This window comes from Pundamilia nyererei, unplaced genomic scaffold, assembly GCF_000239375.1.
Source record: "Pundamilia nyererei isolate P.nyererei 1_Seehausen unplaced genomic scaffold, PunNye1.0 scaffold00037, whole genome shotgun sequence".
NCBI classification, from domain to species: domain Eukaryota; kingdom Metazoa; phylum Chordata; class Actinopteri; order Cichliformes; family Cichlidae; genus Pundamilia; species Pundamilia nyererei.
In genome coordinates, this window is record NW_005187438.1 from 824,371 (window position 1) to 844,317 (window position 19,947).

At 42.6% G+C, this 19,947-nt stretch overlaps 1 protein-coding gene across 4 annotated transcripts in view; it reads left to right on the forward strand.

Moving 5' to 3' along the window:
• Positions 1 to 19,947, forward strand: part of drosha (drosha ribonuclease III) — a 136,954-nt gene that overhangs the window by 67,928 nt on the left and 49,079 nt on the right. For all 4 annotated transcript variants that reach the window (XM_005730412.1, XM_005730411.1, XM_005730414.1 and 1 more), the window contains 2 exons: positions 3,642 to 3,744; positions 13,495 to 13,565. In XM_005730412.1, coding sequence (XP_005730469.1) covers positions 3,642 to 3,744; positions 13,495 to 13,565 — 174 coding nt within the window. The remainder of the gene's footprint in view (positions 1 to 3,641; positions 3,745 to 13,494; positions 13,566 to 19,947) is intronic.

The following is a 19,947-nucleotide window of genomic DNA, read 5'->3' on the forward strand; positions in this document are numbered from 1 at the left end:
TTGTTTTAAACTTGAGTATGAACTTATACAAAATGCAGCAAGATATTTAAAAAACAGTTTTGTTGATTAAAAAACACTATCGGATTCATATCGGTATCGGCAGATATCCAAATTTATGATATCGGTATCGTATCGGACATAAAAAAGTGGTATCGTGCCATCTCTAATATATATATGAATTTTATAGCATTTTGTAAACGTAAACAGGGGGTGGCCATTTTTGGCCACGAACAAGCTGAGAGGGAGTTTTTATGTTTTTGCTCTCCCTGCACAAATATAACAATGCATTATAATCAATGTTGATGTGAATCAATTACATGCCCCAGACTCTACTATTAATAATACAAGAAATTTCAGTAGCAATGCAATTATATAAAATTGCGAGATTTGATGTTGTCTTCCAGCTAGTGCAGTGGACAAACAAACTGGTGTTTAAAGGGTTAAAAATTTAAAAAGTAATAACTATTTTATATTTATGAAAAGAATTGAAGTTAGTTAAAAGTTTTATGCAGAAAAAATGGCAAAAAAAAAAACATAAAAATAATACAAATTACATAGACCTAATCTTTTGGTGGCCACTTTTGGCCACGAACAAGTTGAAAGGGGTAGTGATTTTGAACAAGCCCAGAGGGTTAAGAAAACACAACAGAAGTGCGGATATCATCAGGTCAATGCTAGCAAACTTGGTTATCAAGCTGCAAACAGACTGTCCCGGGTTTGTCACATACACGGAGATATCTGCTAATTAGTACCAGGGGAAATACCGATAACTCGCCAACTAAAATTGGAGCACAGAATTCCTGGAAGATAATTAACAGCACTTCAACCATCGCTCTCTGTTTGATAACCGCTTTAAAGGCCATTAACACCAAACAGTGATCCAGTGGCTCAGACCAGTGACTTAAATTAACTAAGGTTAAGCCTTACCTGTGGTAGCATCTGCATGTCAAGGAAAGTGACCACTGCTGTAATTTTAAACTTTTATAACTCATCCAAATGGATGAGTTATAAAAGAAAATTCATCCTGCATGCACTTGTTTAAAAAAGCCATTTGAGACCAAAACTACCAGGTATACTAGAATGTAAGCATGCTTTGTAAAAAGCATATATAAAGTTAGACCTTTTAACATGGCGTCTATGGGGATTGATCGCTTTTGAAGCCTCAAGAGGACATTAGAGGAACTGTATTGTTTTGCACTTCCACATTTGATGAAGATATACATTTTTAAATTGTTTTGATTATTTGTTAATTATACAACACTAAAAAACTTGACATTTTACTGATACTTCTTGGTTATTGTGGGTAAAAACTGGACATTAATTGGCTTGAGAAGCTCATATCTTGAACATGTCGGGGGTCTGTGGAGTTTGTGGAGCCGCTCCACTCCATTCACACTGTAACCGTCCAGCAGACTCGGTACGTGCGAGTACATTTTCATTAGTTTAAGCAGTACAGCCAACCAGAGACCAGAAAACATATCACTTTGTTTTTTCACTTTATACATTGAGCTTATTTAGACTTCTGCAGTGAATCTACGCCCTGACTCAGAAACGCCTCTTAACATTACCCCTCACCCTTCCACGCCATTCGAATTGTTGCGGGCTACATTAACTCAACGTGTATTTACATTTCTCGGCAGGTGCACGTCAGGTTCCACCGTAGGGTTTTAAAGGAGTGTTTGGTTACACCGTACAACATCGATGTCTCACTGAAGCATAATTCAGGCATTACAGTGACCTGTGAACTGGATGGATCAGGATTAATTTAATTTATGTTCTGCTATCTTTTATTTATTTATTTTTTAACTGCTCTTATAAATACATACAAGTTTGGTCTCATAACTAAGAAATCTGACCTCAAACTTGTTACATGAAACTACTTGTTGCTGTTTCTTGTTGCTTATTGGGGTAAAAAGCACAACTTCAGCTCACGTTTGTAGCCTCCAAAGGCCGTTGGAGAAACTGCAGCTTTTGGCTTTTCCTCATTAGTGACTTGACTGTATTTACCTTTCGTGCACTAATATCCTATTAAAAATTAGGACATGGACATTAGAGCTGGGCGATATATCGAGTTTTTAAAACATATCGATATATTTTTATACGAGATATAAGATGTGACAATATCCTTTATATCGATATAGTCTATGTTACGTTATAATTATAGTTGTGGAGCCGCAAGTTTGCCTCTCTTTCGTCCACTTTTGTCTCTACGCAACGTTACTCCGCCTCGCCTTCACTGAAGACAACTCCCCCTCCTCCCCCATCGCTTCACATGCAGGCAGCGACAAGACGGACACGGCAAATCTCCGTTAACGAGTTACTGCGCATCGCCCCTGGGGCTGGACGGCGTCAACGTGCTAACGAGCTAACCGCGCTAACGAGCTAACCGCGCTAACCCTAAAATCCTTTCATTCTCTCAAAAGTTGATAGCGCGCCTTATGTATTATGAATTCTGGTTGTGCTTGATGGCCGCGAACCGATTTTATGTGGTACACGGCGCTCAGCAATCTGTCAAAAATGTTTGAGTACGACTTTGGTAAGCTACGGAGCTGCACCGCTTGATAGATTGTCGGCGCATTACGGCTACCGAGGAGCTTCGCGGAGTGATACGTACTGTGCATCAACGTAATATTACCGTATTGTGTGTGTATAAAGTCCATAAATGGCACCTGTAAGAGACGTGGTTATGAAGCGGATTTCAAACTCCAGGCTGTCAGTCATGCAGTAGAACTTGGGAACAGAGCAGCTCTGTCTGTCTTTGTTATTACGCTCAGCGTCTTTTAGTTTACATTTTGACTGCACAATTGTGAGCTCTTTGTTTAGCACAAAAACAACCTTGTTTTCTTTTATTTATGGAGCATTATTATTTAATGAATGCTCATAATTTAATTTTGAGTAATTTTTCATGTACATCTATGCTGAATGTTAATAAAAGTGCCTGTGTGACATCTGGGACACAGCTTTGACTAAGAACTCTCTTTTTGTTCTTACTTTATGGCTTAAAAAAAAAATCGAGATATATATCTTATATCGCCATCCAGCTAAAAAATATCGAGATATGAATTTTGGGTCATATCGCCCAGCCCTAATGGACATATGTTTCAGGGAGAGTTTTATAAATCCCAGTGACTTGTTTAAAGTCAGTACGATGATTCTGAGCATCAATTCTTTATATGAATGGAAGCTGCTGCTCAAAGGCCATTTCTCTGTGGTACAATTTTGCTGTACTGATGTATGCTTTTGTAAAGAAAGTAGCGCCTAGTGAAAGAACTACTTTTCAGAGTGAATGAAGGTCACCACAGTGCGATTTCACGTTTTATCTTGGGATTATCTAGCGTGCGTGTGAGCGTGCGTCTGCCTGTATGCACACGTGTGAACATTCTCCTCCTGTGCCGGCTTAGTGCTTCATGCCACAGCTGGACAGCACATGAGCACATCTGTCAGTGCCATGAAGTAGAACCTTTTCCAGCAAGGGCATGCAATCTTTTTCATTTCCCCTGAGTTTTTGGACTCTTACATAAAAGCCTGTGAATGTGCGGGATGCAAAAAAAAAGAAACGGAACAGGTCATCATTTTTTACGTGGTTATTAGTGAGGTGCTGTTGACAGCGAGCTAACATGAATGCATTTGTTCATTTGCAGAAACTGGAGCTGGATCGCTTCATGCTCTACGCTCACGGACCGGATCTGTGCAGGGAGTCGGACTTGCGGCACGCCATGGCCAACTGCTTTGAGGCTCTGATGGGTGAGATTCCCCTGAGATCAAGAGAGAAGCGGGGATGATGGTCGGGCAGGAGAACAAAACAGAGGAATGCATTTCGAGTCAACTAAATATGTAAATCTATTCCTAAAAGGGTAGATTTCCATATACTGAAAACAAATACTTTCTCTCCGCCTGTGTAAACACAACACACGCATTAGTAGGGGGATTTAATAGTCGAGTTTTAGTGGACTTTGCATCAGCGCATACGGAAAACGCTTTAATGCATAAATGTGTTTAATTCAAATGCTTTGAATGAAACTGAACCTTTTCATAATAATGTATTTCCTCTTTTGTTTTTTGTGCGTGTTAAACGGTATAAATAGCTGCAGTGGATCTCCCATTAGGCTCTGGAAACATTACGCAGCTTTTATTGATCTCTGGAGATGCGGTTTGACCTCTGGCTGGACATGCTATCCCCAGAGAGCTGCTCTCCTTTGCCCGCACCAAACACATACACAAGCTCGCCATTCGTCTCTCCAGCTGCTCCATTTATAGGGTTTGTGCAGTGATTAGGACCCTGTGCTGGAAACCACACACATATAATAAAAAATCTCTTGGTGGGGACCCGTCTCCCTCTCTCTCTCTTCATCCTACCCCATGGGCAGCGCTAAGCTAAGCCTCACTCCTGGAGAGCTGCAGAGTCGGCAGCTTTCCCCATCTTATCACCATCTTGATTGAACCAGTTCAGCCATCTCTGCGCTCCCCTGATGATAGATACAGAAAGTGGGTGACTTTAAAGAGATCTTCTTCGCTTCCCTCCCTCTCACGGAAAACAGGAGAGCGACGGGGGGAAAGTGCTGACTAGCGCTGCGGCCTCTTCACTGGGCCCGCGGCTCCGCACTTGTAACAGCTTCATTATCGGCAGAGACAAAGTCATAATCTATTCTGTCCCGTGGCTGTCGCCGCCTCATCGCCGCACACATCCGAGCAAGGCAGCAGGGCCGCGACACTGGATGCCTCCCGTCTCTCTCAGCCTCTCCCCCCACCTTCTGTCCTCCAGTTTCATCTTTAGAAAAGTGATGAATAAACAGGGTTCGTGCTGTAAAGGAACCGGTGAGAAAACTTGCTGTCAGAGAGCACCCTGTGGTGATGGGTTTTTGGGTTGCTAACTCAAAAATATCGCCCACCCCTCTCTCGTCTTCCCGCTCACCGCAGACACACTCGCTGAGGGGCGCAACATGCACACGTACGCAAAAAACCCACAAAAAACGAGGCTTTCAAAGTCGCTTGCATCGAGAATGCCGTCTGATGTTGCTCCTCTTCTTTCACCGAGGCTTTTGTCATCTTCATTTCAGGTTTTTTTCTTTTTTTTTCTTACTCAAACGCCTCCTTTAAGACCTTGTTGTCGAGCCGTCGATCTGTCTCCACCCTCCCCCGTCTCTGACTTAGTCTTTATATCCTTTTGCGTTTCTCCATCTTTCTCTGCCCCCCTCCCTCTACGATCTAGAGTTTGGGTGTTATTAGGTGAAAGATGTGCCACGAAGATGATGAGTCATGCTGTCACTCTGTCATCTCCCCCTCTCCTCCTCTTCCTCCTCCTCTTCCATCCTCACCCTGCAGCCCCACAGCACTCTCTCTCCCTCACTAAACAGAGCACTTCTTTCTCCTTACAAGACAAACTCGGATCGCTCGCACGTGCCGTAGGATGGTACGAGGGGCACGCGAGCACTGTCATTTCATCCTTGCGCACGCCGCTCCCTCTGACAGAGACGTCAAACCACCACTTTCTCAAAAGCAGCAGGCGCCACATCAACAGACGTGCACTTGCAGATGTGTCGCTGCCTCGTTGTCTGAAGTTGCCATAATGTTTTTTTTTTATTTTTCTTTTTTCCCTCCCTTTTTAACATTTTTTTTTTTTCTTTCCCCGTCGGCGCGCTCATGCGTCGAATTCAAATGGGCCTCTTTCCACGCACGCTCCTTTTGAAAGCTCTGATGGAATATGACATGCTCATAATATTTCCAGGGCCCTGGCAGATAGCTTTAACGGCTTACTATGCATGTTTTCTGACCTTTGTTTTATTTGTTTCTCTGCCACAGTGACCATTGAACCTGGGCTGTGTTGGAAATGGCAGATAATCTCCTGCTTTGCATGGGCAAAGCTTTCTCTCCGCGGAGCTGAGAATGTGTCTATCTCCTAACCCTGAGGCAGGGCCATTCTCTTGCTCGAGACAGAGAGAGAAAGGGAAGGGAGAGAGCTGGAGAGAGGACGAATGGAGGGAGAGCAGTGGAGGAATGGAAAGCAAAGGCATCTGCAATGCAAATAGCTGCCCTGCAACCCTGAATAATTCAAAGTGTTGAATGGAAATCTTGCTTTTCTGATCCCTCGTCATTAACTTCTGCCGGAGTGGGCCATTCTCATTTGGGCTCTTTTGGCCTGCGCACCTCCCATTCTGTACAACGCCCCCCCCACCACCACCCCCAACCACTCGCTCTCACCCTCTCCTTCAGTACTTTTGCTCTTGCCCACTTTACCTCTTCGTCTTTAGAAACCACTTTCTCCCACTGCTTATTCATAGAAACTCTGCACGCCTGTTGCCCTCCCGTTTCCCTCTCAGGTCCTCTTCCCTGATAAGCCTCGCCGCTTCCTTCCTACCAAACTGTTTGAAAAGAATTGCGAGAAGAAGAAAAGAGGCCCCACTCTGTTTTATGGCCCTAATTTCCTTGTACAGTTGATCTGTGGATTATACGCTGCCAGCAGCCATGGGGGATACAGATGGTGAACCTTTGTGAGGCCCCCTCTCTAAGCTCTTCCTATTAAAAGAACGCAGAGAAAGGATTATCTCTCACTTGCTGAATATCAGATTCATACACAATGCGCCCGGTGTATTCATTGAGTGAGAACTGCTCCTTTTGTTAATTGCCGCGATGGTAGCAGCGGTGGAGTTGGTTTCATGCGCGCCCTCTTTTGTCTCTCCATCTCACCCCTCGCTCGAGCCTCATTTTTGAAACCGATGTTATAATGCACTTCGACTGCCTTTGTCACCACCGCGCTGAAAAATTCTATTTTTATGTTTTGCTTTTGTTTATTTTTTTGCCTTTAATGTGTTGCTTTCCCTGTCCGTCTGCTGCTTCATCCCCCATTGAGCTGAGAGGGAGCTTAATATATTATTTGATGGATTAGAGCCTGAGCGTTTTTGAATAATTCATTCTAGGTTATTAATGTGTCTGTCAGCCACTGGTGTTTCATATGCCCCTGACTCTGGGTTTTTATTGGTCACTGAAAGCCCACAGACATTGCAATCCCATTCCTAAACATAACGGTGTACAGTCAGCACGGCTGTCTGAATTAGACTTGTGACAATGTGGAGATTCATTAGACGCTGGCCTTCTCTGGCCATGACTGATATCCTCTGCACAGCACTGGATTCAAACTTGGTACATGAAGTAAAGGGCAAGAAAAAAAGCATTTTTGGTCCTTTTTAATAAAAAAAAAAAAAAAGGACAATCATTATAAAATATGACTTTTTTAAATTTAAAGTATCATAGTCAGTATATCAGGTATCAGGACAGAGATGGTTATAAAAAAGCCCTTAGTGAACCTCCAGCAGACTTGGCCTAAGTTCATCGTGGCCCTGCATGTCGTGGCACCGTCCTGTTTGGCATTCCTCTGCGTGGAGTTTGAGGATGGTGCCTCTGGACTGGCAAAATGGGTGCTGATCCCCCCATTTTCAGACGCCAGACTTGAAGGTCTGCATCAATTTAAGAGGGATTATACTCTATGCCAAGATGCTGGTGAGGGGAATGCCTCAAATTCAGGAGGCATCTTCATCCTGGTTGTTGAAGACTGGAGTGTTTTTTATTCTCTCAGATATACTTTGGGGTGCGTAGGAGTTTGGCCTTTCAGTCTTTAGTAGTCTCTCAGTGCTATGGGGGCTTGTTCCTGATGGGAATAGGATTTAGGCCTTTGCCGCCAATTCTGTTTTTATTTACTTTGTTTATTTGGTGGTTTTTAGTGTATATTTAATATTGATTTAGTGACACTTAGTTTATATTTTGTATGTCCTATACAGGACTTTGGCCAGCTGATGTTGTTTAAAATGTGCTACAGGAGACTTTGAGTTGACTTGACTTGACTTTTATGGACAGTATTTCTTGGCAGAGCCAAGGGGTGAAAGGTTTCCTGTTTGGTGGTCTTGGGGATCATGCCTGTGCTTTTTACTGATGATGTAGTCGTTATTGCTGCATTGAGAGGCGACCTCCAGCTCGCACTGAGGCAATTTACAGCTGAGTGCAAAGCTACTGGGATGAGAATTCACACTGGGTGAGGTCATGGTTCTCACCCAGAAAAGATTTGATTGCCTTCTCTGGGCTGGGGAGGAGTTACTGGTCCAAGTGGAGGAGTTCAAGTATCCCGTATCAAGGTTCATGAGTGGGGAAAGACTGGAGTGGGAGAATGCCAGGGGGATTGGTGCTGCAGACGCCGTAGCGGTCTGCAGTGTTAAAAAGGGAGCTGAGCGTGAAGGTGAAACTGTTGATTTACTGGTCGATCTACTTTCCTAGCCTCACCTATGGCCATAAGCTGTGGCTAGTAACCGAAAGAATGAGATCACAGATTCAAGCAGCGGAAATGAGCTTCCTCCCAAAGGTGTCTGTAGCTTTTCCTCAGATGGGATAAAGAGGTTGGTCATTCATGAGGGCCTTTGAGTAGAGGTACCACTCCTCTGGAAAAGAGTGAGTTTAAATGGCGCATGACTTGGATGCTTCCTGGACCCCTCGAAGGTGGGATGTTTCAGGCATGTTCAACCAGGAAAACACTCTGGGGCATATCCAGGACTGGAGAGGTAATGCATGTTAGCTGGCTTGTAAACGCCTTGTCCTACTGGTAGAGCTTGCAGTTGGAGTCTCATAGAAGAAGAATAGATTTGAATGTATTTGTCTTTTTTATATACTATTCAGCTTTTATTACATCTTTTTATTACATCTTTTGTTCACTTTTATTTTGAAAGCACATTTCTTAATTAAACCAGGCTAACAAATGAAGACAAAGGCTATAACGAGCAATAAATAAGTTATGTAGTCATTTATCAACATAGCAAACAGGTGATCCAGGTTGGGGAAAAAGACGTTTTAGTGAACTGAACTTTGAGGTCTTAAATAGTGAGTCATTTCTCAGGTTGGTTATCTGAAATTGAAGGCTTAAACTCGATACATTTAACAAGGGATTTGGAGGAAAATAGCACTTTCATATTCTATTCAGATTCATGTAAAATGCTGCTGAACTTCGGTCTTACGTCTGTGTTATTATTATTGTGAAGCTAAGTGAATCATAATGTCCTTTGGGCACGCTTGCTATGATTTTCATGGCTATTGTGAGATGTTTAATAGTTGTAGACCTCCTGCATTTCACACTGGATTCCCAGGCAGAACTGACAACTGAGTGTTGAATGCACTGGAGCCCGGAGACTGCAGAGTGATTTGGCCAGGGCATGATGTTACTGCAAGATGAGCTGTAGAGAGATGCTAGCATTTAATTACCAGTCGAGCTGTTCGGGTGTTTTTGTGGGCCGTGTGTCTTCAGGGCGTCAGCTTCAAGTTTGCAGGCTGACGGGGTGGCCTGAGAAGCACACATCTCCGTTTAATGATTGCGGCAAGTTGCATGTTTGATTGGATTGCTTTGGGGCACACTCTTTGCACGGACAGCCTCCTTGTCAAGTGTGTTCTCGCTAGACTTAACTGCATATCTTGGTTTCTTCATCCACTGGGCCCTTTGATTGACACCAAAGGTGTTGCTTTGAGATTTTTAATACCTTTTTAAATCCCTTGAGGCTCTCCTGGTTTCTAACCGCTTACCCCTACATTCTCCTTCCACTTGGAAAAAGTTTTGAAAATCTTATAAGAAGCAAAAAACTTTGAATTTCAACAACTTTAAAGCCTCCATTTGGGGAACTTTCCAAATCTGCAGTGTCATCAGAACATGAAGAAAGCTGCCTCCCGGCCACACCCACTCTCCCCGTAGCATCGGTGCTCGCACACATGAATGCGTTATGAGTAGTAGTTGAAAGACATTGAGAAGTTGGACTTGAGAGGGAGTTCTTGCACTCTCACAGCTGGTTTCCAGAGGTAACATCTGCTTTGTAGCAGCATCTAGAACTGAGGTCCGCATTATGGTAAAACCACAAATCTCAGCGCTGCTGCTTAGTGGAAAACATCCTGTAGGCGAACCACTCCTGTCTCTAGAGCCTGTCGCGGTCGGCCTCAGTGAGACGCTCGCCTTCGTCGTGCCAAGATTACAGAGGGCTTTCCCAGTGATACACATCTGCAAGGGCTTTAATGTCTTGCTGTGCTGACTTTAAAGAGGCTATAGATTTACAGATACTGATTTATAGGCATATTCTGTTTCACATCTAGGACGGTCCAAAGCATGGCGAGAAACGAGTTTTTGTCTAATAGCCACTGTGGCTGCTGTCTTCCAGAATTCACAAGCTCCTTTCATTAGTTTAGCACTCAACTAGATTTTTGTATTAGTAAAGGGTGTCTAAATGATTGAGTGTTTTACTTGCCAAAGTGGCTGCTGGGTGAGACAAAGTTGGCAGGCTTAATCAAATTTTACGAACATTTGGGCAATGGCTGGTAGTAATTTCCCATTCTGTTTAGAAGTAAAGAGCATGAAAAGCACATAGAGTGGGAGTCCATTTGTGATTGTTTGTGTGCTAGGTGGTTTGTTTGTATTTCTTTATGGTTTGGTTATGTAGGCAGCATCTTCACTGTTTGTGTGTGTATGTGTGTAAATGGCCTGTTAGCCATCTGAAAGCAGTTTCCCCTCCCCAGATGATGAATCCCTCATATGTTTTTGATGTCGTCCATGAAAGCAGTTTGCGCATTTAGTCTTGCGACCGCACCGCGCCCCATTTCCACTGGCTCATTTATGCACATAATAAAAACCGCTGCACGATTGTATACCCAATTTGCCAGGTGGTTATTGCTTTCTAAATTGAATGAGCCACCCTAAGTGTGATGGTTTGAAGTTGTATGCAGCTTAAAGGCACCATGATAGTTCAACTGATTTTAGTAGAAACAGTAGAGGAGCAAAACAACAAAGGGGAGTTGACTTGTGAAAAGAAGCTGACTGCTGCAGCAGAATGAGCCGAAGAAGCGGCGTATCATTCCCATAGAGGGAGAAATTTGGAATACTTGTCCTGTTCTTTGCTTGCTGTGGCAGCAGATCTCCTCATTTTGGGACCAATCTTCAACCAAATTTCTTCCTTTGTCCTGTTCCTTTTGTGTGTTGGCGTATGCACATGTTGTGCAGAATTTTATTTTATTTTTTTATCCCCCCCTCGCAATTCAGGTTTGATTCAGCGGACATCTGCACCAACACTCATGTCCAAGATTGTGGGCGAGTGACAAAAAAATATATTATACTTTTGTCCACGTTGTCCGTGGGGGGGTTCGAAGATGAAGTACATATGTCTGTATGTGTTTGTCGGGTCTATTCACAGCCCAAGAAGTACACAGCACTGCTTTAAAAAGAGTGCTCACTCCAAAATCAAATGAACATATTTCTCTTGTGGCATGAAGTGCTGTTTATTCATCAGAATTGTTTTGGTGTGAGTTGCCCAGTTTTGAAGATATCGTCTGCTGCCTTATATTACATATAATGGAACTAAATGACACCCACCTTGGGGTGCTTAAAAGACCAAAAATGCATTTGAAAAACTCAGCAGGAATGTCCACTTTCAGGAATAATGACTCAGTCACTCTAAGAAAAGAAAAAAAAAACACAAAAACTTCATTGAGCAATTTTATGTTGCTTTCTGAAGTTTGCTGACGTAAGAGGCAAATAGACAACACTTTCCTGCTCTTACTGAGCACTCAAAGCACTTCTGCATTTCTACGTGAACGATGGATGGATCATGTATGAACGGATGGAAAGGAATTCGGGATTCTTTGTCTTGGCCAAGGACACTTTGTTGGGGATCAATCTGCCAAACTTACTATTAGTAGATGACAGCTGCCAAGCAGTGTAAACTTTTAGCCATTAATTTGGATCATTCATTTTTCTTTTGTGTCACAACTGTGGGCCTTCAGTCACAAACCGATGCATACTTTTTGCACTGTGATTACTTGAAATTGCTCAAACAAGGTTTGTGAGCGTTGACGAAGTCACTTATTTCTGAAGTGAGACATTCTTGCTAGGTTTTTCAAAGCTCTTCGAATAACAAAAGACAAGTGCTATGCTGCTCCACTATATTGAAGAGAAGGCAAGTCATTTGAAAGCCAAAATGTTTAAAAAGTGGCAACTCACGAAACAGTCTAAACACAGATCAGAAGGAAAAAAATTCATTTTATTTTGGGGTGACCTGTCTCTTTTAAAGCTGCATTCTTCACAATGGCCAGCAGGGGGTGAGACCTGGTTGCTGCAATTTCATGGGAAAAAGTGGACTCAGTAACTGCCTGACAATCACCAGTTGTTGGGAAAAATGTGCATCTTCTAATCGGTTGGTGGGTGGTTGCAGAGGTTGCTGGCTGTTGCTAAAATAGTCGCCTGTAGTTTGCAAAGTTTTCACCTTTCCAACTGGTTGCTGAACGGTAGTGCAATACAATCTCGAAATAGTGACATTTCACTTTCAGAATAGGGGCGGTCCCTTACTGGTGCGACCAGCGTGTTTCAAAAGATATGTTTTCTTTTGAAGGCAGACAATCTCTGTTTCTGGTTTGTGCCACATTTTTCATTTTCACTCCAGCTTGATCAGCAGTTGCCGAATGTTCCAGACAAATCAGCGTCTTCCATGGAAACTGCAAGCAACTGCACCAGTTGAAATCTGGAGGTTTCTGGTGCAAGACCAAATATCTCTTTAAAACAGTTTTACCTACAAACTTCCAGCAATCATTCGCCAACCAGTTGGGGAATGTACATTTTCCCTACCCACCAGTAGTTGGGGTTGGCTGTAGCTCAGGCGGTAGAGCACTGATCGGAAGGTTGGTGGTTCGATTCCTGGTCTGCATGCCAAATATCCTAGGGCAAGATACTACTAGGAGATACTTGGCTCTCCTATGCATCCATCGGAGTATGAGTGTGTGTGAATGTTAGTTGGAAAGCACTTAGAAAATGTGTTTGTGTGAATGGGTGAATGCACAAGTTGTGTAAAGCGCTTTGAGTGCTAAGAAAAGATCAGGGTTTAGTGTAAGCCATGTCCTCGTGTTTGACAGTTTGGTAGATTTCTTGCTTTTCATGTCCTGTTTCACAAAAGCAAAGAATTCTCAACTCTGATTCACAAACAAATTAGTCACCTTGGCTAAGACCATTTTATAAATGCTGTCCGTGTTCATGCCTAAGCATATGAGGCAGGCTCAGCATGACAGAAATTCAAGGTTTCTTTGACCTTAGCTGGTTACATCTCGGAGTGGTGATGCAACCATCTCTGCCTCCCTCCTCCTCGTCCTCCTCATCCTGCTCTCTGACAAGGGGGAGGTGGATGTGCACTGGAACCCTGAGGTCATTTCACCATGAAAAAGCAATAAAAATGCACTCCTACTTTTAAAAAAGCAATTATAACTCATTGCGGAGTTCAATTAATTTTAAGTTTTCCATTAGCAAAGAACTCTGATATTGCCTCAGATTTGGTAGAAGTCTTTTACACCGCACTGGTGGAAGGACGTGCTTTTTCACACTAATGTTAAATAACATTTCACATGTTGTACAAAGTAAGGTTCACAAATTGCAGCACAGCTACATTGTTTGCACACACCTCTAAATAAAGTAAGTTTCTTATTTCCTGTTTTTCATTTCAGGGGCCGTGTATTTGGAAGGAGGCTTGGACGAGGCCCGGCAGCTCTTTGGGAGGCTGCTTTTCAACTCTGAGGTAACTGACTCTGATTTGGTGTCTGCCCTTTGCCACACTGTGGTTTTCTGCACAGGAAGCGTATTTGCAAGGGTATGCGCATCTCTCTTTGAGTCACAGAGCTGAGCGGCAGACAAGATTTTCTTATTTCGATCTGTGTAAGACGTCTCTTTTATTCTCTCAAACCCACACACAGCATGTTTTGGCAACATACCACACATTGCATATTATTGAGGCCTTTCCAGCACCAGAACCTGAGATCTCACAAAATCTCGCTTTATCCTGCTGTACTTTTGACTAGCTGCTGTTTGTGTGTACGCTGATATGCACAAAGATGAAACAATATAACTGAGAAAAAATGAGATGTGGATTAATCCATAGCAGGAAAAACAGCTCATGTAGTTTGAAAAATTAACTTGAGGATGTTGAATATTGCAGAGCGCCACTCCTGAGCAGGACACCTGCTATTGTTTGCAAGTGTGTACGTGTGGATGAGCTCAGCAGGCTTGCATAATTAATAAATGAATCAGTATTTTGCATTTATCTTGGCTAGAGATGTTCTGAATCAATCAAATAACTTGCAGCTAGTCTAGTAAGTAGCAGCAGGCTTGCTTCTAATTGGCTATTGAGGTTGTTTGCTGAGAATCAGTCGGTGACTCCCACACACTGTATGACACAAAGAACTCTATCAAACAAGTCCTGTAGTCTTTGAGAAACCAGATCAGAGACTTCAGGGCTGAATCTTTTAAAACCTCACACCACAAAAGTTACCAGAGAAGATGATCATCAAGTGAATACATATCATAATTGTCTTAAGGGTTCGAGATCAATTATTCAGTGTTCTGTGCCAAACTCTACCTTTTTACTAAGTTTTTTTTTTCACTTTAATTGATTGAACAGCTGGCCTTGATTCTTTTTTCTTCCCCCCTTCAGTTGGCCAAATTTTACAGTGAGTTTCTTCCACTGTAAGGCTGCCTATTGAGTATTTGTGTCTGCCTGCAAAGCTGAAAATGTCCTTGGTTCTGTTTTGCTGTCATCCTGCGGCCATGAAAATCAACAGGAGTTATCAAGCTTTTCATCTGTCTTCATGCAGAGGTTTTTATTTGTAAGAACAAGACATTCCCCTTTAAAAACATATTTTTGAGTCCGTGGATGTGGATAAAAAACCACTATAACGCAAGTATTCTTACATCCTTTTTATGAATAGCAGTCGAATGTTTGTTGGAACAGACTGAGGATAGGGTACATTAGATATAAAGGCTGATTTAAAAACACAAACATGTGTACAAAAGCCCCAATCGCATAGGCCTAGAGACCAGACACCAACCCCCTGGCAACCATCTGTCGATTAGGAAAAATGTGTAATCCCCAGCCAGATGGGAAATGTTGGAAGTTTCTAATCAGTCAGTAAAGAAATATAAACTTTACTGAAAACCTCCTGTGAAAACCTTGGCCCCAACACGTTGCTGCCGTCACATGTGGCTTGCGTGGAAGATGGAAACGTTGGCAAACACTTGCCAACTGCTTGCCGAGTGATAGTGTAAAGTGCATGTTCTGAAAGATGGTAGTTATGATGTTAAGTTGCTACTTTTATTTTGAAGGTGAGCATCGTCCATTTCTGGTTTGCATTGTACTTTTTCAAGTTTCATTGCTTCTTGGCAGTAATTGACGTAGGGTTGCAAACAATTTGGTTTCTCCCATGCCAACTACAAGTAAGCGGGGCAATCTGCTAGCGATCCAAGCATTCACACAAGGGTTTCTGACTGAGGCCAAATGCAGATGTATAAATAGGGCTACAGAGAAACACTGCTGGTCCATATATAGTGATGGCCTTGGACACTATGTTTGGTATTTGTTGTATCACACAGGGAGAGGAACATTGACTGTGCTTGTGAAAGAATTATCAGTGTGATCATCCTTCTATTTGTGCAACAAAGGCAAACAAAGTGGACAGTGATTATAACGTGAGGTGCAGAATAGTTATAGCTTAAATTGTGCTCTATCTATATTCTCTATTTGATCTTGCTAATAAAGATAAGAACTACAAAGAACTGTATCAGAGGATCTAAGATTAATGGAGGAATAAGGACATTCAAGCTCAGAGAGGCTGAAAGGACTACACAGAAGCTAAACCATTCAACACTTCACTAATGAGCAAGATCTTAAAATCCATTCTAAACTCTAACAGGAGGCTATAACGGTGGCCAAATTGGGATGTGTGTTCTATATTCTTTGTTCTTTTTAAAAGTTTCCCTTCAGATGTTTGATTCTCCTGGAGATGAGCAAAAAGTGAGTTAGCGTGGTCAGTATAAGAATAATAAAGTTAGAAGTCACTTTCTTCTAGTATAAAATGCACAAAGTTAATTTTCATATGCTGCGTGCATAACCTTGAAAGTTCAGTGGGAATATAAAAAATCTATCATTTTCAGATAAACACTATGACCCTTAAATGATGTTCAGGTACAATGTAAATTACACATTATCTTTCCGTGTGGTCTTACCAGCTGCTTGGACCTCATACATCTTTGTACTCATCTATCTTTTTGATCGTTACACATCTAGGAAGTTTTGTGACTGGGTTTTAGTATGGTTGTTGACAAGATCAGCAAGCTAGGATTATTTTTGCTTTAGACTGGGTAATAAGCAAGGTTGGAGACATAAATGAAGCATTAAGATGAAGGAGGGTTCTCAAACAGTAATGAGTGGTATATGGTAATGTCAGTAGAACAGAACAGAAGAACTACCAACATGCAGCTAGCTTACCTAGCATGGGCTCTGTGGATAGTTTGTTGGTTCTTCTCGGACAGAGGAATGGGCTCTTCCACATTGGTGCATGTACAGCACTGAACATCTTTACACTGTCAGGTCTTTCTGCTGGTTATACATCATAATAAGCTCCATTACTGTCTGGAGAGCTGTACACAGTCAGTACAAGGAAGAAAGCACCATATTGTGGCTGTTTTTAGCAAGTGAACTTTACAACTTTAAAAAGTTGTTACCAAGTTGAATTCTTATGTCATTGCACTGACAACACTAAACTCTCTCCAGTGTTATCATTTTGAGTATCCCGAGTATGCAAGGCTCTCCTAAATGTTGTTATCAGAGTCTGAATCCACCACCTTCAGGTCCAAACATGTGGTTGTCGGCCAGAAAAAGATGTGGCCTGTTTTATCTGGATTAGGGAGAGGTTATTACCTAAGTGGAGGTGTTCCAGTATTTCAGGATCTTCGGTGCATCAGTAATGTAGGTGTTGTAGCAGACCATTGTGTGAAGAGTGTATAGGAATTTCTTTTACTTATGTATTAATCACATTCAGGACTCGCAAAATCGCTAGTCCGACGTCCCGGAGCTAGCGATAGCTCCAGTCGGGCGACCAAAATCTATCTCAACCCGTCGGGTTATCATATAGCCCGACGGGCGGGGTAGCAAGGGCGTGTGAATCTTAAGGTGTGAAACAGCTGTGTACTGCATTTTGTTCCTGGAGAAGGTATTTAACTGAGAGCCATGCTAGGCTCAGAGAGCCTCTGCTGACCGTCTGCCCCGCGGTCATGTAGGCTCTCCACAAGCTTGGTTGTCTGTTCTTTGTGTATTTTGATTAAAGAATGGTAGCTACCGCTCATCTGCAGGCTTTATTTAAATGCAAGACTTCCACAACAAGAGCCTAAACTTTTGATTTACCAACTGTGTATTCCAGTCCTCACCTCAGGACACGAGCTGTGGCCAGTGATTGAAAGAGTAAGTTGCAGATACACTTTTGTCTGGTGGCTGAGCTGAGCTGAGCCACAGCGATGGGGCCAGGAGCTTAGACACCTGGAGTAAGGTTGGCGCTCCTTCACATTGAATGTAACCAGCTGATATGGTCAGACTGTAGGGTAGACATAGGCCATGCAAGCGATATATCTAATCTGGCCTGGTACCACGTCAGTATCCACCAGGAGATTTGGGAAACCCTCCTTAGATACATGTAAATGGGCATCTTCCTGCCAACTTTATACAGCTGCTTTAGACTCATCTGCAAGACATTTATTGCAATGGACTGCTATTTATATATCCATTTGAAAAATGTAAAATCTACTTGTATCGACCAGTGTCTGCAGCTATCCACACGTAGGTCAACAAGTGAGTATAATTCTGGTGTTTGAAAGAGCAAAAATTAGCTTTAGAAATACAACTTCTCGCCAATAGAAGATAGAGTAGAGTACACACATACAGACTCATCAAGTGGAAGACAACCCTACAATTTGTGCTATACTGGCAGGTAAAAGTACCAGGCGTCTGTTGATAAACATATTCCCCATGAGGTTTAGTGTTGGATGTGATCATGGTTTGTGAAATGCTTTACATAATATTGGCGCTAGTAATATATTTGCAATTAAATGCGATCAATAAGTTCATCTCTACAGTAAGATGAAACCCATTTTTCTGCCATGCCAGTTGAAATGGTTACAACCTCTAATCTGCCAACTCACGGTTAGAGAAGAAAATAAAAACAAGATGCTTTTGGGTTCAAATACAATCGTTGCCACCACTTCTTTTAATGCTCTGTTTTCTTGGTTTCTATGGTGACATGTTCTCTCTTTATTTGGACAAAATACACAGTGCAGGCACAAAACATACTTCCTGTGGAAATACTATACTTAAAGGTTTATGGCGCAAAAAAAGCATAGCAATTCGTATCCATGAAAAACAACAACATAAACATATTGATTAGTTTGCATGCAACTAAAATTCCCAGTAAAAGTTGAGGGAAGTTCGACTTTAGTTTGAAAGTTTTCAGACATGCAGACTGAGGATTGAAATAGTATGGCTTGACAACCCCCACTCCCATCCCCACCCCCTGCTGAATGAATCCTCCTGATGGCAGCTCTGTTATACAAAGCTGAGAGGAGACAGATGGACACAGACCAGAAAGCCAAACACCAGCCGGGTGGTATGATGGGTATGCGGGCGGGGAATTGGAGGGGCAGACCGGCGAGATGGACAGGCAGGAGAGTCTGCAGAACCACTCGAATCCTTCTGTATTTCTAGCTTAACACGTCAAAATGGGTCTTCACACATTATATTACTAAACTAAGGGATGCAGTGCAAAACGGAAGGACTCTACTTTTTTTTTTCTATCGCACCCTTTTTGCTGGTGTTGTATTCCATTCACACATGGGTGATCAGTCACATGCACTCCTTGTGTAACAAAAGGATGCTGCCTGGTGACTCTCTCTCGCTCCCTTTTATTTTCTCTCTTTCCTTTCCATTCTTTCCCCCCACTCACACCCCAGGATGTCATTACCCCCACAGATGTTTCCCCGCACTCTTATGACAAGTCAAAACAAAAGCTCCACAACTCCGGAGGTAAAATTCAGAGCCGACTACCTAAAACAAAGCATGCATGTAATTTCCACCTCAAGACCTAGTCAGACAAACAGTATCCTCAGTTTTTTTTTTTCACCCTCTCTGTTATTCCCTAATTGGTATGGCATTCATGGCTGGAGCGCAACAGTTATTTCCGTCTCCTTGTTTTTCTCTCAACACGTCACCTTTGCTGGCTCTGGTTCCCAAACAGCGGAGCTCTTGCCGAGGATGGAATCTAGCTTCATTGCACACAGAAGCCCGGAGGAAACAATAGATGCTAATTTGCTAATGACATTACTGTGGAGGTTATTAAAGCATCAGCAGAGAGGCAGGAAGCATCTTCTTCAGGGGGAGCTGCTCGATTGCTCCCAACCTGGACTCAACAGCAGTGCAATATTGCTGGGAAAAGATGTTGATGCCATGTCCTGAGGGAAGTACCTCTTTTGAGGAGCAATCACCATAATGATCTCACTAGTTGCCCATCGGCTAATCTGTTGGATTTTATTAATACCACCACACAAGCATGCACACATACACTCAAAGGCCAAATTTAAGAAAAGGTTGCTGTGACAACAAAGTGAGCCACTGTGGCGCGGAGATAATAACTTTTGGTGATATGGCTTAGCCACCACCTTTCCTTTCTCATTTCTGGGTGCAGTGCCAAAAAGGGTTTTAGAGCAGCTTGATTTCAACACACTCAGGCAGAGAATGAAAACCATCTGAATTTTTCAACTCTTCACCACACTTTGATATCAATAGAGGAAAAATAACACAGAATCAGGTTTATTTACTGTCTCTCCCCCCCACAAATGTTGCCTATTCTGACATTATCCCTAAACCTCTGAGATGGGCTCAGAATGCCCATCATCACTACCAACAGCCATGTTCAAAGTGTTCATTTAAACTCCTTTTAGACTGGATCGGGACTACTGCATTAACTGTTTAGCAATTACATTCAGAACATCAGTCATCAGTTTTGATTGTGTCAGCTGTGTCAACCTGATGGAAAGGCCAGGGGTCGGCAACCTGCGGCTCTTTAGTCTGTATAGTGGGCTCC